General features: G+C 45.9%; 1 protein-coding gene across 1 annotated transcript in view; it reads right to left on the minus strand.

Annotated features, from left to right (window-relative positions):
* Positions 1–19,778, minus strand: part of DUSP22 (dual specificity phosphatase 22) — a 44,691-nt gene extending 24,913 nt beyond the window's left edge. Inside the window, exons 1-3 of the mRNA XM_086469023.1 lie at positions 19,761–19,778; positions 13,608–13,641; positions 5,363–5,445 (exon numbers count right to left, since the gene is read on the minus strand). Coding sequence (XP_086325149.1) covers positions 5,363–5,445; positions 13,608–13,641; positions 19,761–19,769 — 126 coding nt within the window. The 5' untranslated portion in view covers positions 19,770–19,778. The remainder of the gene's footprint in view (positions 1–5,362; positions 5,446–13,607; positions 13,642–19,760) is intronic.
* Positions 19,779–22,709: the final 2,931 nt, after the last annotated feature.

The raw sequence follows: 22,709 nt of genomic DNA on the forward strand, positions 1-22,709 counted from the left end.
GACTGTCCATCACAGCACTGTTTTCAAGCATCTGCACAATCCACATCAACATCCTGTTTGGTTTGGGCTGACATTCATCTTCATGTGACATCCCCCAGAACAGAGTCAAACACCTGGAAAATCCACAGAGAAACACCCTTAGCTTCGATGGACCTGCAACCAGATTCTTCTGGCAAGATTAACAAGATACGCCTTTACTTACTTCGCTCTGATCAGCTGGCACAAAATTTGTTAGACTCCAGATCTTATGCAGTGAAGTAATACCTAGCTGGAAACCTTTGAAGCAACAGGGCAAAGAATTGCTCAGGCTTTGTTAAGAGTGCTTCCACATTCTCTGTAGGTTCTGACTGACCGCACCAGCTTCGTTAGGATATAGGGATGTCACAATTGTCAGACCTTTGGCCTTTTAGCCTCCAATCCCAACAGCCATTTGTCCTAGTTTTAAAAAGAAAGAGTTATACCAAGAGATCACAGAATAGTTTGGGTTGGAATTGACCATTAAAGGTCATCTAGTCCAACACCCCTGCAGTGAGCAGGGACATTTTCAATGACATTAGGTTGCTGAGAGCCCTGTTCAACCTGACCTTGAATGTTTCCAGGGATGAGGCATCTATCACCTCTCTGGGCAGCCTGTGCCAGTGTTTCACCACCCTCATCGTAAAAAATTTCTTCCTTATATCTACTCTAAATCTGCCCTCTTTTAGTTTAAAAACATTACCCCTTGTCCTGTCGCAACAGGCCCTGCTAAAAAGTCTGTCCTCATCTTTCTTATAGGCCCCCTTTAAGTACTGGAAGGCTGCTATAAGGTCTCCCCGGAGCCTTCTCTCCTCCAGGCTGAAGAACCCCAACTCTCTCAGCCTTTCCTCATAGGGGAGGTGCTCCATCCCTCTCATTATTTTTGGTGGCCCTCCTCTGGACCTGCTCGAGCAGGTCCATGTCTTTCCTGGGCTGAGGACTCCAGAGCTGGACACAGCACTGCAGGTAGGGTCTCACCAGAGCAGAGTAGAAAGGCAGAATCCCCTCCCTTGACCTGCTGGCCACACTTCTTTTGATGCAGCCCAGGATGCAATTGGCTCTCTGGGCTACAGACACACATCGCTGGCTCACATCCAGCCTTTCATCCACCAGTACCCCCAAGTCCTTCTCAGCAGGGCTGCTCTTAATCCCTTCATCCACGAGCCTGTACTGAGCTTGTCCAGGTCCCTCTGGATGGCATCCCATCCCTCAAGCATGTCAACCACACCACTCAGCTTGGTGTTGTCTGCAAACTTGCTGAGGGTGCACTCGATCCCACTGTCCACATCACTGATGAAGATATTAAATAGCACTGGTCCCAGTAAAGACTCCTGAGGGAGTCACCAATCTCCAACTGGCATTGAGCCATTGACTGGTACCCTCTGGATGCGACCATTCAACCAATTCCTCATCCACTGAACAGTCTATCCACCAAATCCATCTCTTTCCAATTTAGAGAGAAGGATGTTGTAGGGGACTGTGTCAAAGGCCTTACAGAAGTCCAGATAGATGACAACCTGTTGGATAAGTCCAACAGGTCACTGCCAGAAACACTATTATTTAAAGCACACTCTGAGATAAGTTTCCCCATCTGCCTTTCAGAGTGTCTCACACTCTGAATAGAGATTTTAAAGCCTGAACTAGCTGAGAAATAGATTAGAAAGCAGGTGGCAAAAAAACTGATTATTGTCCTCTGTATACGGCTTTTGTGTGGATTTATAAAACATCTGTGAGTGTTCCATAGGCAGGCGTCTAAAGTGTTCTGGAGGTGCCAACTTGATTCACCAAGGCTACTGCCTCTGTGGAACACACGTGATGCTATTGGACACCGCTCTCACTCATGGAGTGACTTCTGTGCATCTGAAATAACAAACCTTGATCCATACATAAGGCATTCAGTCCTTTCTCTTGGACACACCAGCAGTTACCTATAGTTTTTTGTGATGGAGTTATAAACCTCCATCTTTAAACTACAAAATGCTTTCCTACGTGGTTAAGAACCTGTATAACAATGGTGTACTTTATTGGAACAATAGCCTTAGGGTGCTCTCTAAATATAAATTAATTTCAGAATTGGTTTTATTAGAGGACAAATTTCCTTGAAACAGTTTATAAAAAAAGAACTAAGGGGCAATACTGCAAGACGGTTCAGGCCAGATTTTGGCAAATTTCAGTCTAAACCACTCAAAGCCCTACAAAACAATTCTGTGTCTTTTATTTAATGCAGGCTGCCAATGTCTAAAGTTATAAAGAGTCTTAGAATCCAACTGATTTTTAAACCTACTTTTTCCTGTTATTCCAGCTTGAAAGTACACAGTAACTTCCTAAGGCCAAACTTTGATTATGAGCCGCCCATAAATCAGACATCCATGAGGGCTTGTAAATGATCACTGAGATAATGTCCAAAACCTAATTTCAATAAGAAAACTTCTTTTTAAGTTATTTCTCAACAGGCACATACTATATAACCTAAACCAATATAATACTTTCTTGTGAAACTCTTCAATCATTTTCTAATAGCTTACCAACTTACAAGGAACATATATCCAAATACTGCAGTATACAAAGCAAAGAGGAAAGCACACTTTTTAAAAGGTACTGTGAGTATTTTAAACGACCAAGTAAAAACAGTCTGTAACATTGCAGAGAGGGGCAACGCCATAGGTTACTGCAATGGAAACTAATTTTACAATCTGTAGCAAGTTAGTGTTCACTTCACACACTGACGTTTGCTTTTATTTCTTGAGTACTGCATTCCTCAGCATGGACAATGAAACCAGAGTGGTCATTTTCATTCTCTACCCCTCATTATCAGCTTTAAGTACTGTTTCAGAAGTATTATTGCATCAAAACAGTCATTACTGAAACTTCAAAATCTGACAAGCAAGATGTGGGTAATTCGCGACTTCTTTGAGAGTGCTAAGGTATATATCTACATCCGTTTGTTTCACAGACAGCCAAAAAAGACCAAATTCTTTTTGATAACATGTTACTACAACACTACTGAGTTTTCAATGTCCAAAAACCACTTACATTCCACAGCTTGCACAGAAAGCTTTGTTTAATGAAATTTTTGCATCATTTCCTATACGTTGACTATGAAATACTTGAGATATTGTTAGCAAAAGACAAATGCAACTACTGCAGTCCAATAAAATGCAGCTCTTCACAGATGATCAGCATTCACATAAACACGCATGCATAAAACAGAGAATCTCAGGGGGAAAAAAAAAAAAAAAGATTCTCACATCACTGCGATTCCATGTTTAAAGGTCCAAAGAACATCAGATGAATTTCTGAACACAAATGTAGGCATTCACTTTCCCCAAGTGAAATCTGGGGGTAAAGGAAAAGAGGGAGATACATAGGGAAAGCATTTCCATTTGACTTCAGATATGACTTCAGTGGACTTGAGAACAAGCCCCAAGCACAATGTAGATACACAAGCTGTAAACAAACCTACCTACAACCTGGCAAAGATGTAAATAACAAAGGAAGTAACACAACCTAATAGATGTTTTCTAGGCCCTTGCTCCTAAACAGAAGCATTTAGTTGCAAACAAGCACCACAGTAAGACCATGAAAGATAAGGTAATTAATAATCAGCTCAGCTCCCAAACAAATGGAACTTTCAATCCTTCCACTATTTTAAGAACTGGGGAGAAGTTTTAACAGTTATTTTCCAGACCACAGGCAGATAAAGGAGTATATTGCACACTGAGAAAATAGAAGGCACATTGGAGAAACATTTCTTTTAGAAGAAGGCGTGAATGAAGCAAGTCCATGCTCAATCAGACACTACTTTGTTGACACTGCAACTTTTGAAACACTGTTGTGAACCAGATCAGGAACAGATCAGGGTAAATATAATTCTTCATGTGTTTTGTGGGGGTAGCTAGATGAACAAATGGTGACTTGGTTATATTTAACCCACAAAAGCTCCCAGATCTATTTACCATGCAGCCTCACAGATGCACTACCACAAGCAAGGAGGCGGCGTGTGGGCTGCCAAAACTACCACTGCCACCGCAAGAAACACTGGTGTGAGACTGCAGCTGATCTGTGCCATAATTAGTCTTCCTACTTTTCTAATCATGATAATAAAACAAAGCAAGCTTCTATTCATTTTAGAGAACTGCACCCTAAAGGAAACATTGCATCTCTCTTACTCAGTACAACTGTTTACCTCTTCAACTAAGACCACTCTTGAAATTCATTATGTTTCACACTTAACAAGCATCAGGCACAACAGAAGTCAAATGGTCAATGTAATAAAAAGTCAACAGCTAAAAATCTGCTTCAGCACACTTCCAAGTTCAAGGTCAACTTTGAATTCACCATTAACTTGATTTTGGTTTTAATCGTGACATACTAGGGACACCTTTTGTTCAGCTTACCTATTAACTTGCTTGGGAGAGGTGGAAATTCTGTAATTTAAGGACTGAATTCACTAGAGACTTTTTACATGAAGAGAATGAAAAGCAGAGATTCCCAGCAGCATTTGAGGGGTAACACCAGCAACTTCCTTATCCATTATTTTAACATATTTCATGAAAAGTGGAATGCAGGGAAGGAACAAACAAATTTAAGGTGGCAACAGTTTCCAACATAAATCAAATAGGTGGATTTTAAGGTGTAGCAAAGCCCAGCCAAACTCCCCTCCTTCCAACATAAGCTGGTGTAAAGAAGAAAGCACAACATTCCCACACAGGAGACCTGCTGCCTAGTTCCAGCTCTTTCACTGCTCAAGATGACAGAGCACGTCAAGTCATGTTAGCTCTTCAGGTTTGCTACCCTTCAGTAAAGTGGGGAATGCTACTTCATGTTAAAGCGTTGGAGACTTACAGATGCTCTGCTATATTAGACGTATTATATGAGGGAGCACTGGTTCCTCCCACACCCCAAGCCTAAATAAGGCTATTTTACATCGAAAAGGACTGCAAACCTCTTACACAACGATCTGCTAAAGATTCAAGAAAGGTGCCCAAGTACAAAGGAGGGTTGGTATTGGGGAAGGGGGAGAAGGAACTTTGTTGTTTATGTGATGCTTGAACTCCACACAGAAGGAAACTTACCTTTACTATTAAACTAATAACACAATGCCATTATTGTGTTATAGATTGACACTGTAATTGTCTCTTCCTTTTTCAGTTAGATTTCTTGCTGTTATGACGGCAACAGCAACAAAATCTGTGACTGGATCCCAAAACTACAGCTGTCAAACATTTCCACAAGAAAAATCAAGTCTCAAAACACCAATTGTACAGAACAAGAAATTAACCCCAAGAGGACTGTAACAGTCAACTGCAAAGTAAGAATTTACCATGGAGTCCCCCACACCTCTTACCTCGAGCATAGGGCGGGCACTGTCATGGATTGAAAGAATGTGCGTAATGTTATTCTTACTCAATTGCTCTACGTCTCGGGCATCTGTGATAAAGGGAAAAAAGGAAGAGAATTTCTTTAATCTCTTGAAATAGCCAACTCCCCTTTTCCACTACACATGTTGAAAATCACTTATCATCAGTATATTTCTTTTTGAAGCTTCATAAAGCAAGGCAAAACCCCAAATGCAGCTGTTCTAGAACACCATTATCAGAGTGGGTAATGGGAAGACACACTTCTAACTCCAAAACAAATTATACACTATATAAAGAACAAGCTTAAGTGACTCAGGAATGTGTTCTTAAGTCAGAAGTTTCATCTATTTTGCATCTGATATGTAAGTCTGTGTATGCCTGTGTGCAGGTGATGGCCATCTGAACAAGCAGTCAGAGCTGTACAAGAAAAAGCTTACCTCCTCTCTACCCACAAATCCCCCTTTGGGGGATGTATTTTCACTTGGGAGATAGACCTTGTGATATCCAGGCCTGAGAAGTGAAGCCAACCGTATCACTTGAATTGAGGTATTAACAGGCAAGCTAAAATGATAACTAGATTCCTACTTCCTGTGGACTAATAGGGGAAAATGCGCATTTAACCAATACATGCCATAATTTTAATCCGAAGAGAGATCAAGACAATAAAGATACTGAACATACGAAAAAGCAAAATGCTACGGCAAGGAAGTGCAGTTGTGAAAAGGTGGTTCCTAGACCTGTAACCAAGGGGTTTCAAACATTCAAAACTGGAAAGCAAACTGGGGCGACTGAAAATTTGATGCCAGATATTGCGAAAGTATAGATTTGTTTCTATGAGAAAGAAGGTAACATAATTTTCTGTCATCAGTAAGCAACTTTCCCCATACTAAACCATTAACATGCCAGAAAATGACCTCAAAGAACCACTAATACAGGTAAAAGTTAGTTTGTGTCCATTTACTTTTGACATTTTCACTTGAGAATGGTACAGCACACCATGGCAACTACAGCAGTGGTTTTGTGATGTGAACACCTGCCTTCCAAATCTGCCCATACAATCTGTTCACATTAGCCTGGGTGCACACAAAAAAAGAGCACTGACCACAAAGGTTTCAAACCGGCTCTCTCTAGGTACAAAAATAACAATATCATCACCTGTACATTCTTTATGTACGTGCAAGAGTTCAATTAGTGTCTCTTGCTTTATCTTATTCCACTCTACTATAAAGTTTCAATGCCTTTTCTACATCACAAAAAGGAATTGAGCATTTAATTATAGACAAGATCCACATGAGCACAATAACAGGCAATAAAATTTAAACCTAATCCAATCATGAAAGCTTCTCTAAGGCTAATAAAATAGAGAGAAGAGTCAAAACTGCATTGATTTCACTTGCTACTGATCAATCAACGCACATGCACAATCCTTCAGGACAGAATTAACAGAAATTCTGTCTGAAACAGAATTAAGGTCTAGGTTCACAGAACAATTAAAACTTCCCAAAAATCTCAGAGTGAGCATTTCAAAGAAGAAACGTCTATGTTCACCAGGAGAGGTCTTCTAATCCACCTGACCTTCAGATTTTTAAGTTTATAGGACAGTCTTGATTCCTCAGAGAGCACCCAAGCAGGCAAGAGTTTGGAAGCCCAAAAGCCAACCTAAACATCCCTAAAAATCACTGTCTTCTTTCTTCCAAAGGCTAAAGGCAGATTTCATAGCCTGCTGGCTGGAACTCACAGTGTTAATGCATACCTAGCACAAGGAGACATCAATCTCTAATGACTAGTATGACCCACATGGTAAGAAATAGCTTGCCACACAAGGCAAACAGCTTTAAAAGGAGATATGATCCAAATTAAACGTTGACTGCTTTGAACCAGCCTGAAAGGCCTAATGGACACATTACAACTCAAAGAAATATTTTAGTTCTTCAGTTCACCAAGGACTTAGGCTAAAGGAATTTCAACAAATCAAAACTAAACAGTAAGACAGTGAGATTTCAGGTATTTCTAGAAACAAGCTGGAAATGGCTATCCCAGATCTATATCCCAGGGTAACCAGCAAATCATCAATATATTTAGGAAGTAACCATTCAAATCACAAAAGCAGAGGAGAAAAAGCTTCCCAGCCAATGACTGTACTATCTGGATCTAAACTTTAACAATTTAAAAAGGGGAAATTCCACTGATTCCCCTGGCACCTGCCATCAGTCTCTACAGATACCACAGACAAACTTATCTAAACAGCAGTACAAATGAGATACACTATCACTCATGGTCTCATACCGTAAATTTTAAAAAAAATAAAATTAAGGGGTTATGCAAAGGCGCACCTAAAGTCAGAAGAATCACCATTATCACAGCAATTCTAACTTCTTTATTTTAGCACAGTGCTGTATAACCACATGCAGGTTCGCATTTTGAAATGACAGTGTGAAGCACCCCATCTTCAAACCTAAAGATGAAAGAAACCTATCAGAGTCCATCTTGTACACCCCTGAAGGGTCCCTCAAATGTGGTATTATTCTTCACAGTATGTTACCTAATATTCTTTCTCATACAGCAAAAGGCTTCTCAGCTGATGTAGACTTTTGAGTAAAGCTTTCAGAAAACTCTCTCCTCACAAAAAAGGACACAATTCACAGGGGGGAAATTTTCTTCTCTCCCTCCCGTGCCCATATTTAGCTGCTTTTCCGTCAATTTCATTCTATGACTCCTAGCTTAACCTCTACTCATATACAGAGAGCTGCAAACACTTAACAGCAAAAGCAATGGCAAAGTCATCAAAACGGGACCAGGGCAGGGGTGGTGTCAGAACTTGTTTCCCAGCAGCTCTGGGAAGCCTAACTGTGGCTGGGGAACAAGTCACCTAGCATACTGTGCTTCCATCCCCCATATGCAAAAGGGGGACAATACCGCTCCAACCACTCCGATTAAGACACGTCAATGACTGAGGGACTCCAATACTAGGGTGATGAAGTCACAAATGTACATACAACCATTCTCTCTTACTTTAGTACCTCCACAGAGATGGAAGGTGAGGAATAAAGATTTCTCCCTTTGTAGAGTTAGATGGGAAGAAACAGCTGTAGTCTTTTCTACCTGTACTGCTAACAACAAAATACAAAATCATCCTGCCCAGAATGGGGAAAAAAGCATTAGTGATATGGGCCTGACCTGCAACATTTACCTGCAACTCACTTGTGAATTTAGAAGATTAAATGTCTCCATAAAATAAGGGAGATTTTATTTTCATTTTGTCACCTTCCCTCCCATTAGGCAGCTATCCCAAACTAAAGACATCCTCCCTTCTTCCTCCTCCAAAGCCCACATTTCCGACTTTGTTGTTATTCTGAAAAGACAGACATGTTCCTGTAACACAGTAAGTTAGTTAGTATTAAGTTTTCAGTACAAAATTTTAGGTTATGTGTAAAAAAACAAGGTAAGTGCTTAGAGAAATCGTCAGCCCAGTATATACAACAGTCTTAAGTCTCAATCTGCAGATGTATAGACTATAGTTTCATCATCACCAGATTTTTTTTTTTAAATAAAGCAACTTTTTGTCTACACTTTATTTTCTGCTTTGGAGAGAACTAGAGACAGGCACCTAAAGGAGAACATCCTCTCCAGTGGTTCAGAGCACCAAAGAGCTACTACTGAGAACAGTTTCCCATCAGGAGAGCTTTGTTCCAGTCCAGTGATCTGCACTTACAGACACACAGAGAAACTAAGCACACGAACAAAAACTCCCCATCTCCTGTCCTCGCTTCACACTATGTTCTAATATGCACTTTGTCCCAGCCTCTCAGAAGGACCTTTTTGGGGAGTGAGAAAGGTCGGGGAAAGGGTCCAGTACTCTGTTTCATGAGAGTACCTACAAAATGTCTTCCTTCAAAAGATGAACCTGAAAAAGGGAATGGTATCTTCACCCTCTCCTGTTTTCAGTACCTGAAATTAAGCCTTAGAAAAGGGAACTTTAAAAAAAAAAAATAAATTAAGTAGCTGATGACAGGAATTAACTGGATCTGGAAACACAGCAGAATCACTTGGTGGGCACTGCCTTTTTATACACTTAGTAATGGGAAGGGCAGAAACTTTCCCAAGACTCTCCAGCTCATCCACAGCAACACTGGACTCTTCGGGGGGGGAATTAAATCTCATATTGTGGCTTTCCCCTTCAAATCAAAAAGCCCCCAAATATTCCATTGGAAAAATTTTAATCTTCCAAATATGATTACAAGCAAGGAACAACACAAGCTCTTTACTATTCAAGGTAGAAACACTCTTGAGTCTCTGGTGCTCGCTACTGCTACACCTTTCAGTTGGAACCAAACAAGCACCCATTTAGAACCTCCAGAAGAAATGGTATTTTTTCTATTTGTGCAGAGAAACAGGCTAAAAAGCCTTATCATATCAGTTGCTTAAGGAACAAAGCACCTAGTTTCATCATGAGCACACATGCCTTTCAAGGGACATCAGGTTTCAAGTACAGAAGACACATGGGCATGCAATCCCACAATAAATTCTTTGTCTTTTGAGAATACTGAATTTCATCTATAGGGTACAACTAGAACAACCCAGAATTTCCCCCAAACTAGAGGCAGGAAGAAGAGTTAACTTCCTCTTTCTCTTCCTTCATTTTCCTCTCTTAGCCCCCACCCTCCCATTTGCAAATAACTAACTCCTCCTTAACTTTCACTGAAGAAGCCCGAGGAGCCCTCAGTTTCCATCTGGGCTTTCAGATCAAACTCAGCCTTGGTATTTTGTATGGACATTTGTGGTTCTTCTTGAATTTTTCTGCCCTCTAGCTGCGCAATCTCAAATACACTCTCTCAGGAACTCACCACAATTTTAATGCCCTATCGATGAGCAGACTCGTGCTTATAGATCTTGTAAGATAACAAGCACTTAAGCACATGCCAAGGTCTATGCTTTTTCAGGAAAGTTTTCCAGAGACATATTCAAGCCCTGTGGACTTAGGGAAATTTCAGCATATGCTTCAGTGCTTTCCATAGTCAGGACTACACATGACTTTCTACCCTGAAAACCCTAAGGTGGTTACGAAAGCCCCTCTCATTCTGTGTCCATAAAGGTTTGCACAATAGGACCAGACAAACCAAAGGCAGCAAGTTCAACTTCCATTTCTGCCACAAATTTATTTCACAAGTTTCTCTTGGGCCTCAGTTTACCTTCCAGTCAAATGCGAAGAAGTTTGCACTTTCTCTGTCATGGATTGTTTTTAAGTTGATTAGACCTAAAAAGACAGTAAGAAACCCTATACATAAAGCAGAAATATTTCTGAATATTGAATAATAATTCCCCAATTGGAACAACTGCTGAATGCCTTCTCCAGATAACGGCCCTCCAGGATTACAGGGTTCAACATCTTTAACGTCCTGCTTTCACTCAGCAGGAAAGCACCCATTCGGAACAACTGTGCCTATTCCCAGTCTGTCAGCGTCCCCAGAGGTCTCCCAAGGAGCAAGTGTGCATAGAACAGTATTTCCACCTAGCTATGGAAACCCTGCCTGCCCAGTCACTGGAGAGACCGGAGGCTATCCTCTAGAGGGCAGATCAGAGCGATCCGGAGATTCCCCTGACTCACCTTCGAGAGAAGCTCCCTCCTTCTCTACCCCCTGCACAGAGACCCGGAGGGTGCCACGAAGCCTCAGACCTGTGTCCGGACGAGGCGCACAATGCCAGGGATTCAGCGTTACTCCTCTTACTGACAAGATGCAACTTTATTCAATTCAAGCTATCTGTCTCAAGCTGAAGAAATAGGAGACTACTCAAAAGTGCATTACAGGAAATAATTTTGTAAACCCATGTCTTTAAAAGCCTCTAGACATGTCAGCTGCCCAAATCAGGATACTCTAATGAATCCCAACTGTATATGCTGCTGAGTATTTCTCAGTCAACGATCCCCTTTATGGCAGTCTCAAAATTCATTAGTCACTTTTCGAAAAAGTGCCACAAATCAGAACATGCCCCAAGAACATGGTAATCTAACTCCAGAAAAATATACTCCTGATTAACCAACAGCCTGTTCCTAAATGGGATGACTTCACAGACAGCTTGTTGCAATTGCTCTTAAGCAGCAAGGCAGGGGGGATGCAGAGGGGCAGGGGGGGATGCGGAGGGGGAGGGGGGGATGCAGAAGATAGAATTTTAGAAGTTTGCTGTCGTATTAATGAAGTACTGTAACACCAAACGTCTCTCTTCCTCTCCAGGTACAGTAGTTAATTTGAGACTGTAACAGCTACTCATGATGGGAGAACATAATGATTAAATGCAATGTGAGCAAAGGTCATAGCAATAAATAAATTAACATTTTGCTTGTTTTTAATCAATTAAAAAAACACCAGACCCCATAACACAAACATTGAGATTAAAGCAAACCCACCATTACTGTCTTTCATGGAGGTGGTTGAAGCATTTCAGCCTCTGCTTTTTTTCAGCTAGGTTCCCAGAAACATAGCCCACTCACACCACCTTCATAAGCACGCCTCTACTCCACACGTAGAAGGGACCTGACATGCCAGTTAACAACCATTTGCAAGGCACACAGCAGAGTGGCCAGAGCAGCACGAGCAAGAGAGGCCACCGGCCCTGGCATCGGCAGAGACACAGACTCGCTCCACAGCCTTGGCCAGCTCCCCTCAGCTGGTCAAACTGATCATCAGCTGAAAACAGAACTGCACCAAGAAACAGACACATCGGCTGAGTTTCACTCCCCTGGGTGGACTGTCAAGGGCTTACCAGCAGGACAGTCACAGCAAGAGAGATAGATTGAGAGCCACATTCCCCGGGCTCATCCTGCCCACCCTGCCAGACAGCTTGAAACCTAAAGGGCTTCACTATCAAACATGCTCACATCCCACCCCTCTCCTAAATTACTTGACAGGAAAGGGGGGGGAACAACAAAACCAGGAAGCAACATGGCTGTGACCAAGTTGCTTAGTTTTGTCACTGGCCCATGCAGTGGTCCATCCAAAGTGTTTCCAAAACTATCCTCTTCCCCTTATTTTCCTTTTTTCCTGCTTGCTTTCTTTTTTCTTCTTCCATTACCTACTTCCATCAGTATAAACTCACCTCCATCTTCTCAGATTTCTTGCCATGGCATGATTAACTCCCTCTCACATACTAACCACTGTACTTGTGTTTGCATCCCAGTGTGGCAAAAGGCAGCTTTTAACTTCACATGTACCTCTTTGGGCTGCCTCTCAAGATGATCAGCTCCACTTCCCAAGGGGCAGCAAGCACTGGACCAGCAACATGGATCAGCAGGTCCAGAGGCAGGTAAATGGGGCAAAACCCACTGAACTTACAGGTTTGGGATGGAGGGGCGGGGAAGGAAGGGTGTGCATCAGGTGGACAGGAGGTGCAGCACCATATAAATCCAATACAGATGTTGTCCAGTCTTAACAGAGCAGCTATGATATTAGACAGACCAGGAAGGACAGGATATTGCAGCAGGCTCTACAAGTCCTGCTTTGCTGTTGTGCGCAAGCATAGGAAATACGGGGTCTATATGTATTAAAACAACTATACAGGCACAACTGGTTTACTTCTGAGTAGGGACAGTCAGCTAAAATTGCTGCTAAAAGAACGCTTTGAGAATAGGTCACTTATTTGGATGTCTACATAAAGTTTCCTGTGTTTTCTAAATATGTTTCTGTCTTTCCATACACAAAAAATAAACCTCATGCAAAAAGGAAAAAAATCCAGAGAATCTTACATCTGTGACACAGGCAGTACGAGTACCAGTGGTCACACAGCAACCTGCAGACCTATCGTTCTCACAAGCAGTGACAACAGAACTCTTTAGCAGTTGTTATAAATAACCAAAATAATGAAAGCAATGAGCAGGAGGCAAACTAAGCCTTTACTTATAAGGAGGGCTTGAAATAAACCTTACAAAGAATCTGCCTGGCTCACAGGCTTGCCTGCCAAGCACAGGAATCATTTAAGGCAGGTCAATGTTCAGGAATTTCAGCTAAAGCATGCTCTGAGGAGATGGTGTTCATTTTTCTTTTCTTAAAGTACTTGCCGCACAGCACATGGATGAGAGTGCAAACAAGTTCTTCTTTAAGTGCTACCAGGTGAATCCAGAAATGAAGCAAGATGGAGTTAAAGAAGCTGCAGAGACGTCAGAGAATTCTGTAGGCCTTCGAAACAACACCTTAGACCCCTGCTAAGTAACCCTAGAGATAATGATAAAACTAATCTTACCTTTAAAGTTGCCAATGAACAAGCCAGGCAGAATCTGTGAGAAAGAAATATAGTATCAAATATAGATATCTTGTGGTAAGACAATTTGACAAAGTTCAATTTGCATACAGGATGGAACATACTACTTTAGCAGACTATTGTCAAATGCAATCTAAAAAGCGCTGACAACATTTTGTGCCTCTTTGCAACCTTCTCAAACTACATGGCTCTAGGTACGATGCGTTTTGAGAGCGTCTGTTGACAGCCAACCTGGGTTCTTAATCGTTTGGACTCTCACACAATGGAAGCTCTCCAAGGATAGTAAAAGTGGTTTACAAATCCGAAGAGGGCTTTGCAACACACCCCTCCCCCTGCCCTCCGCCCACACCCCGCAGCAGGATAGAAGTTACCCTCGTTTAACTAATGGTGAAACTTCGTACAGAAATGGTGATTTGCCTAAAGTTGCTAAGCAAGCTGGACAAAGCACTGCAAAACGACATCCTTCAAGTCTTTTGAAGTGCAAAGCCATGCAAGTCAGGGCTGCAGCACCGGGGGGCTCTTCCATAGAGGAAATCACTGCGAACCACGAGTTGTGTATTCACATAGAAAGAGAATCAATGAAAGTCGTCGAGTTGGACGTTTCTCTCCCAGATCTACCCACTCACTCCAGCACTCCCAGAAGCCTGCACAGGTCTCAGTTACAGGGCTTTCTTTAACTGGGCCGTCTCAAGGTCAGCCTGAGGACCAGCCTCTGCAGGCTGAGCACACGTGCTTGCACACATACAGAGAGCGGGGTGACACTGAAGTGCTACCCCTCCCACCCTCTCACAACCCTCCCAACTTGGAACAGTCGTAACGACATTAAAAACCCCCAGGCACACCAAACACACACTTTCTGGCCAAGAATTTCATTCCCTGCCACCTGAAGACTCTGACCCACACCCACATCCTTTGAAGAGGCCAGAACTGTGGCGGTGAGACAGTATGATCCCTTTTGCTTTGGTGCATGCAGAGCATACCACCAATATAGATATATGTCAGCGCTGACTTCCTAAGGCCTTAGCAACACCCAAGTGTCACCACAACAGCAGCAACAGTATCTCAGGCACAGCTATTTAAAGGGAAAACTCCACCCATTTTGTTCAGTCCAGCAGCCGCGAAGTTCCTAAAGTCATGAAGGACTTTTCATGGGGGATTATCGCCCCAGCCTCCACTTCACTGCAGCTTTCCTGCTGAAAGGCAACCCATCTTACCATGCAAAGGTTAGCAGGCTGGCAGAAAGGCCTGAAGAATAGCTTCTGACCTGCCTTAACTCCAGGGCTTTCATCTGATAAAAACATCATGTTATTTATCTAGCCTTGCAGAAAACAGAAAAGTTGCAGCTCTTCTCACACTCCCTGCAGCTTTGGTTTGTGCAAACGTTCCTCCCTCAGCTTTGCTGGGTGATCTCTCTCTCCCCATCAGCTCTAACCACGGGGCTCAATCCTGCCACCTATATTGAAAGACTGCTTCTCTGTGATCCTTGCTGTACCCTGAACTGCTTACAAATTAAGGGCTGCATAACAACGCCAGCTAGACAAGAAAATGGTTCTTTAGTCTGGTACAAACAAGCACCTGCTAAGTTTTGCTCTGACAGCTTTCTCCCCGTTCCTTGCCTCTTCATTTTTCATTTGTACAAATTCAACATTCATACAAAGGCAGCAAAAAAACAGTGGGGCAATTTCCAATGCCAGGGTATCAATAGGGAAAAGAACCCTTAAAACATTCTGGTGTCCCTTTCTGCATGCATAAGACTCATGGTTTCATGGACTGATTCACTATGTTAAGCTCACTTGATGACTCTGCTAGAAGTGCAGCCCAAAGGCCATCATCCCAGGTGAGGAATCAGAAGCCAGCAGCTGTTCTAGAGAGCAGAGAACCCATGGGCCATTGCTAAGGGCCAAATTCTACAAACAAAAAGCATGCTCTAAAGCGAAAGAGAGTCAAGTTATGAACGAACCTCACCAACATATCACCTGAGCCAGCTCCCTCAAATCAAGCTTAAAAAAATTTCAAAAAAAACTTTCTGATATTTTTAATTAGCTGTCTGGTATTTCCTATCTGCAGCACAAATCTCAAATCACGCTACCACTACTGTAGACTATAGCATTTTAGACTCCAGGACATTATTTCTGCACCAAATATATGCTCTCAAGAGAGGATAAACGCTTAAATCCAGTCACAGTCATTAAGGTTAGACATTATAAATTAAAAATACCAAGAAACACTGGGGGGTTGAAAAAACTAGGCTTCTTAGATTGTTGTTGGCAAAGGAGGAAGAATCCAGAAGTTTGCATTTGTGTATCATGAAGCAACGTTGTATGCTAGATAGGAAATTAGGACACCATGCAATCAAAGACAGATGTTACCCCTGTTGTCCTAGTCATTCTAGAAGCAAGAAACATTACTATGGGTGAAAGCTACCTGGAAAGAAGTGAATCTTCATGTCTTGCTGACTAATACTTCGGCACTAGACTACGGCTGGGAACTTTCAGCTGTGTCATCTCACACTGCCTTCAGTAACTGCAACTCCGGACCATTCAAAATGAAGGCTGATGGCTGCTAGGGGCGTGTGAGAGAGAAGGGGTGGGAGTCAGAAGAGAAGAAAAATAAGGTGGTTGTTTTTGTGAACTTTTAAACCACTGCTTTATGAATAAAAACAGTAGCCTCTTTATATCATCCGAAACATTGAGAAAATTACCACTGACTAAACAGATGTAGAAGAGTGCACAGCCAAGCGACAAGGACAGCAACGCCTCTCTTCGTTCCTATCTTGCATGAGAAGAGCTCCCGTTCTCCACCTCACACAAAGGCAGAGCCCTGCAATGGACAGCTAACACTTCTCATCAGTCCTCCCTGGAAAATGGCTCTCCCTGGAAAATGGCTCTCCCTGGAAAATGGCTCTCCCTGGAAAATGGCTCTCCCTGGAAAATGGCTTAAAGGGCTTCTTTGCTGCTGCTTCATATAGACACATGTTTATAATAAAGCATCTAACTCCTTGCTTGATGCTGCTGCTAGATGTGCTAGTACTGATGGGCGCTCTGGCCAAGTTCATGGGTCTCTCTGTGGAGACAGCCAGGCCCTGTAGAAGGAGCAGAGGAGCCCACCTTGTGCAGCAGTATGGGAGAGCGGCATAGGTCAGGGAGAGAGATTTGCTGCTGATGTGAACTGGTGCAGCTTCGTTGGCTTCCATAGAAGTGGTTGCATCAGACTACTCAGACTGATTTACATTTCTTATGAATCAATTCCTACAATGAACAGCTCTTTGTAGAGGTAACTCTCAACTCATCCCTTCAGAAGAGTCTGCATGAATAACGGGCAGTTAACTGTAACAGGACAAACAAGAATTAAACCCCAGGAAAAACTCTTACTAAGCATATTCTGTTCACAGATCATCAAATCTAAGTACTACAATCTCTTGTCACCATCTCAGACACTAGACTTCAGCTCTTGGAAAACATCTTTGTAATTTTCAACCACCGACTTCAACTTGAACTTTGAATACAAGTCAAAGTTAGACATTAAGCGTGAAGACAGATCAGGTCACACAGACTAATTCCTAAGTCAGACCCCATTACTCATCCTGTACTTAAAAGATGTAAAAAAAAAAGTACACGGCTGAAAATTAATAGTAACTAAGTCAATGCACACTCAGTAGCCAATTCTCCTTTGTACAGAATAAGAAGGGTGTTTATAAATGCTTTCAGTTTAATTTGGGAAAAGTCAGGAGGCTTGGGTGGGCTTAAGGAAAAAACCTAAGCACAGCTAATTTTAGAGAGAAAACTAGCAATGAAAGACAAACCCCGCCTAAAAAGAATACTAGGCCTCCACCCTTGATCAGCACTAATGGCCACATAAAGTCAGGTGTGATTGCTATTTGCTATGAAATACATCACCATCATGTGACAGAAAACCAGGAGGGGACCATGCCACTGAGAAAGACTCAGCATCCAAGAGCAGCAACAGCAGCTGTAGCAGTCTCTTGAGTTTTCCTTACCATACCCATTACAGGTCACCACTAATCCTCTTCCCTTGGCATCAGTACAAAGAGATTCCCTAAATGAAATAATCCACCATCGGATAAGCTGCTTATTTTCTCCTACCGTCCGCATACAGCTGTACCACAAAAAACACACTTCAGTTGGAAACTAAGGCAATTTGTATTGCTAGACTACACCAAGTCAAGCAAATACCCCCCAACATCGGCACTGATGACTCCACACCTCCCCTTGCCCCTCCGATGTTCGCTGACTCACAAGATCAAAAGGAACAGATGATCCAGGGGCACATTCTGAAGGTGGCAAGTACCAGGCCTACACGTGGGACCCCTACAAAAATAAACCCTGATGGCCAGTACCCAATGTGGTTGTAACCTCCTTAAAGGAGCCAGGTCCTCCCGAACTGCGGAACATTTCATCCTCTTGGATACAGCCATAAGAAGGGAGGAGAAAAATCAAAGTAGTGCTAAGCTTGTCCCAAAAGCTCTGGTGAGTACATGTCAGGGCAACACTTAACAGAATCAAAATGACCAAATTGCACAGAGTCACTGATTGCCAATTCCTGCCCACACAGTACCATAACAAGATGTAATGCAGAGTACTAAGCTCCGAAGGGTTGAGAATCGTCCTTCCCCCCACCACCCTGGCCCCAGATTGACACTTTAGCATCCCATATCCCATCCCTCTAAATGTTTGATAATTTCAAACATTCCCAGAAAAAAACTACAAACATATCAGCAGTCTAAAACAAGTCTCTTCAGCTGTGTTTCTGCCGAACTGGCTGCTCCTAGAAGGTAGATCCAAGGAGTGGCTACATATCACAAATTATCCCTGGACTTTGAAACCAAAAACAGAGAGAAGGACCAAGGGAGGCTCTACTTCCTACCCGTGAACTCTGCTGGACTAACCAGACAGATCTTTCCCCTGCCTAAAGTTTCTATTTCAGTGTCTCCATCCACAGGATAAAAAGGCTTCACCTCTCAGGTGGCACACTAAGCACTCTGGACATTCACCAATCTGACTTCCAGGGGCGAGGATGTCAGACTTGGACAACTTGTGAGCAGCTATTTCTAGTTCTTCTCCTCCGCTTTGTTGGAGGCCACACTCACAGTGAAGTACTCAAAGCAGGATGTTAGACAGAAGAGATGACTCAACTTCTGTTCCTCATAGTAAGCTATACATATAAAAGGCTAGTTACCACCACACTTAAAACAGAGCTGGAGATACCGAAAAAAAATCACAGTTGTCCTTTGATAACCACCACGACATGCCAGGGGAATCGGCACTTACAATGAGCCCCCACTGCCAAAAAGCCAACACCCTTTGCAAAACAGATCCACCTTCCTTCCTCGCTGCGACCTCCGCCGGGGCAAAGCGCTTTCCTGTCCCACCAGCACCGGGGACAGCCGTCCGCAACAGCCCGTATCCACCGGCGGCCCCACGCCCCCGGAGCTCGCCCTGGCCGGCGCGGACAGACCCCGGGGGGCCGCGGCCCAGCACCGCAGCCCCGTTTGCGGGAGGGGGAGCCAGCGTTGGAGAAGTTAAACGATTTGATCGCGCCCTCGCTGGGTTCGCCGGGCTGACGGCCCAACGCTCCAGATCCCGCCGCAAGGCAGGAGGGTGCTGGCGCTGCCCCAAGCCGCCCCCCAGGGCACCCCCAGCGGGGGACGCAGGCGGGGAGGCGGCCGGCCCCAGCCCTGCGGCTGACCGAAGCACAGCGCCGGGGGGCACGGCGGCCGTTAGCGACCGTTGGGGGCGCGGGGCCGCCTCCCAGCCCCGCGGGCTCGCTTCGCTCGGGGAGGGGAAGCCCGGGCGAGCATCACCGAAACCAGGGCCCCCCTCCCGCCCGCCCGCCTCCTCCCTGCCTGCGCTGCGGCGGCGAAGGAGGCGCGCCCCGAGGGAGCGGCGCGGCCACGGTCTCCCTGCCTCCCCTCCGGGGCGGGGGACCCCCAAAGTTGAAGGGAAAAGCCTCTCCTGCCCTGGCCTTTGTTCTTTAAGCGGGCGTCCGCCGCCCAGGGGCGAGACAAAGGAGGGGGCGCCGCGGCAGCCCGCGGGGAGGGACCGCCACCCCCGGCGACCGCTGCGCCTCGCCCGCGCACATGCACTCACGCACAGGAACAACGACGAGCGGTGTTACCTTGTTCATCCCATTCCCCATGGCTTAAGCGACCCGCACGCCAGCACCGCGGGAGGAGCCGTCGCCTGCCGGCTAGCGAGCTGCCGGCGGCGGGTCAGCGTGCATGGGACAGTGCTTGCCGGGGGTGACTGGGGACGAGCTAATTGCTAGTTAAGGACGGCCGCGGCTTGCCGTTGTTGGGAAGGGTAAGGCGCATCTCCCCCCGCCCTGGCCGGGGCTTTCTCCTAGCTGCCGGGCGGCTGAAGGCGGGTTTCCGCTCGGCCGCCCCCGGGAGCAGCGGGGCCGTGCCACCAGGAACTGCCTCCCGCCGCCGCCACCGCCCCCACGTGCGGTTAAAGCCCCGGCGCGGCGGCCGCCGGCCCCCCTGGGGCTTGTAGTCCGCTCCGCCGCGCCGCCCCGGCGCCGCCCGCCCGCCGGAACTACAGCTCCCAGCGCCCTCCGCGCCGCCGGCCGGCCCCACCCGCAGCGGCCGGCAGCACCCCGCGGGCGCCCGCCGCGGCCCGGCCTTGCCCCATTCCTGAGGGGATGAGTAAGCGCCCGCGGGGTCGGGGTCAGGGTTGGGATCGGGGTCGTCTCCCGTGGGCGCCGCCCCGCAGAGCCGCGCTGCGGCTCCCCGGCAGTACCCGCGCGCTGCCGGTGCGCCTGGGGAGGGCAGGGCTGCGGCAGGCGGTGCCGGGGCGGGCAGGTGCTGTCGGCCTGCCTCTGCGGTACCCGAACCGGCTGCTTTTCCACCTCAGACGGGCCGCGGCGGGCGCAGGGGCCTGCCTGGCCGGGGGCAGCAGGCCTGGGGCGCCAGGGCGGCCTCCTGCTTGCCAGCCTGTTCCTCTCCGGCGTGTCGGTGCTCGGCGTTGGGCCGAGGAGAGGCGCTTGGCTGTAGGCGTGAGGCCCCGGTGCACGGAGAGCAGGGCCTCCCGAAGCGACCCTGTGTCCCCTCACAGCACGCTGCCGTGGTCTCCTGCTCTTTGATCCCAGCCACGCTGCAGGCACGGCGGGCTGGCAAGTACACGAAGGATGTTCATGTCCTTAACTGGGACGAACAGAGAGGAGAAAGCAAATAGTTTGAAGCAAACGTCGCAGAATCAGGCTGGCTGAGGTGGGAAGGGACCTCTGGAGGTTGCCTGGTCCAACCCTCCTCCTCAAGCAGGCCGAGATGCTCATTGCAGTGTCTTGGTAGGCGTGGCTTCAAAGCCATGCTTGGTCCTTCCAAACCCATGATTTGCTCCTTCATGTGCAGTTAAATGTGATGTGATACAGCCATATACCTCTAGCCACAGGGATGTGTTTTGGGGAGGTGTGGTGATGGGGGATGTGGTGGTTAGCGAAGGACATTTTCTCCAAGGAGTTAATGTGATCGGGAGTGCAGGCAAGGACCTGTGCGAGTTTAAATATGCAGGGACAGGGTATTGCTACATAAGACCTCTCCAATCAACCTATGCAGTAACGTCCACCTAGAAAAGTGAAATCCTTGGTGACTCAAATGCAAAACAAAAGGATGCTGCCGTGTAACCACCATCAGGTTCCCTATGCATTTACACATGCATCAGTGTGAAATGCATACAAAAAGCAATGCCAAGATGTCATTTGTTGGGCACACTGGTAGGACTGGACAGGTCAGGGGCATCTGCAGCCCAAGGTAGACAATGGAAGGGTGAAAGATGGAGAATAGAGTAAAGTTGGCAGGCAGCAAAGCTAGATATCAAATAATTGATGGATGAACTCTGAAATGATGGACAGATGAGTGACAGGGGACTCTTACATAGAAGCAGAGATTGCCAGTACTAGCAAACTGTGAGGGAACAATTTCACAACCTCCAGCTGCCATCAGACGTGGGCCGTTGCCAAAGAGGTGGTCACAGGTCCCCCACGCCTCTGTGCCCCTTTCCTTAAGCAACTCTTGACACCTACCTGACCCAACACCGAACTTGTTCAGAGAATGAACCCTGTAGACAGCTGGGCAGTGACAGCCTCCTGCCTGTGGGGTCAGACCAGCGCACACAGACAGGGAGCCAGACCAGCCACCTCAGCAGTGGCTTGTCGTTGGATTGCCATGTCTTCAAAAACTGCTGCTGTTCCCACAGAAGCCAATGACACGCTTGAAAGCCAACAGAAGTTAAGCCATCGGTTTAATTGCCTAGAAAGCTGGAAAACTGGCATTGAAACAGCCGTGTCATCACCACAAATGCTTAAATTTCAGGGGAAGGGAACATGCTGGAGAGCGGCGCTGCTGGAGGAGCGCAGCCCAGGGCAGCTGAGGCCTGACAGGCTCCTGAGCAGTCTGCAGCTGGCAGGCAGTTCGGTGCCAACTTCCATGACAGTGGTGTGTCAAGTGATCGGCAAGGAGGCAGTGTGCTAGCAAGAGGTTTGCTGAGTAATCTTACCCTGGGGTTGTAAGAGGAAAGCAAGCAGCACGGACTGCTGAGGCCAGGCCACTTCTGCTCTATGTGAGTTGGGTGGCCCTGGGAGCACTGCCGAGCACACCTCAACCCAGGTTAGGGGAGGCTTGGCGCGAGCCAGCCCCCCGCTGCTTTCTGCATACCTGGGTCTCCGCCATGGAACTGTGCCAGCAGGGCAGTACATCATCCTGGATCATTTGGGATTAGGACCTTGGCTTCACCTCGTGACTCCCCCGCCCCCAGCCTCTCAGACCTAGCAGTATGCCTGTCCCTGCCTCAGCTTGCAGCAGAATGGCAACACCAGGGAGACACTGATCCTGCTTTTGAACCATTCTTGAACCTCTCTCGCCTTGAGGCTCCACAGAGTTTGGGGCTGTATCATGTCATCATCAGCCTCAAAAACATCAGAGCAGTCTCTCTGGAAGGCCAGGAAGGATATCCACCCAACTTAATGTACTGTACTTCTCTCCTCCCTTCCCCCTCAACACTGCTGAAAAGCATAGCAGTGAGCTTTATCACAATTATTTGCTTTAATATTTCATTGGCAAAGCTCTCC

This window comes from Leptosomus discolor, chromosome 8 (assembly GCF_034619465.1).
Source record: "Leptosomus discolor isolate bLepDis1 chromosome 8, bLepDis1.hap2, whole genome shotgun sequence".
NCBI classification, from domain to species: domain Eukaryota; kingdom Metazoa; phylum Chordata; class Aves; order Leptosomiformes; family Leptosomidae; genus Leptosomus; species Leptosomus discolor.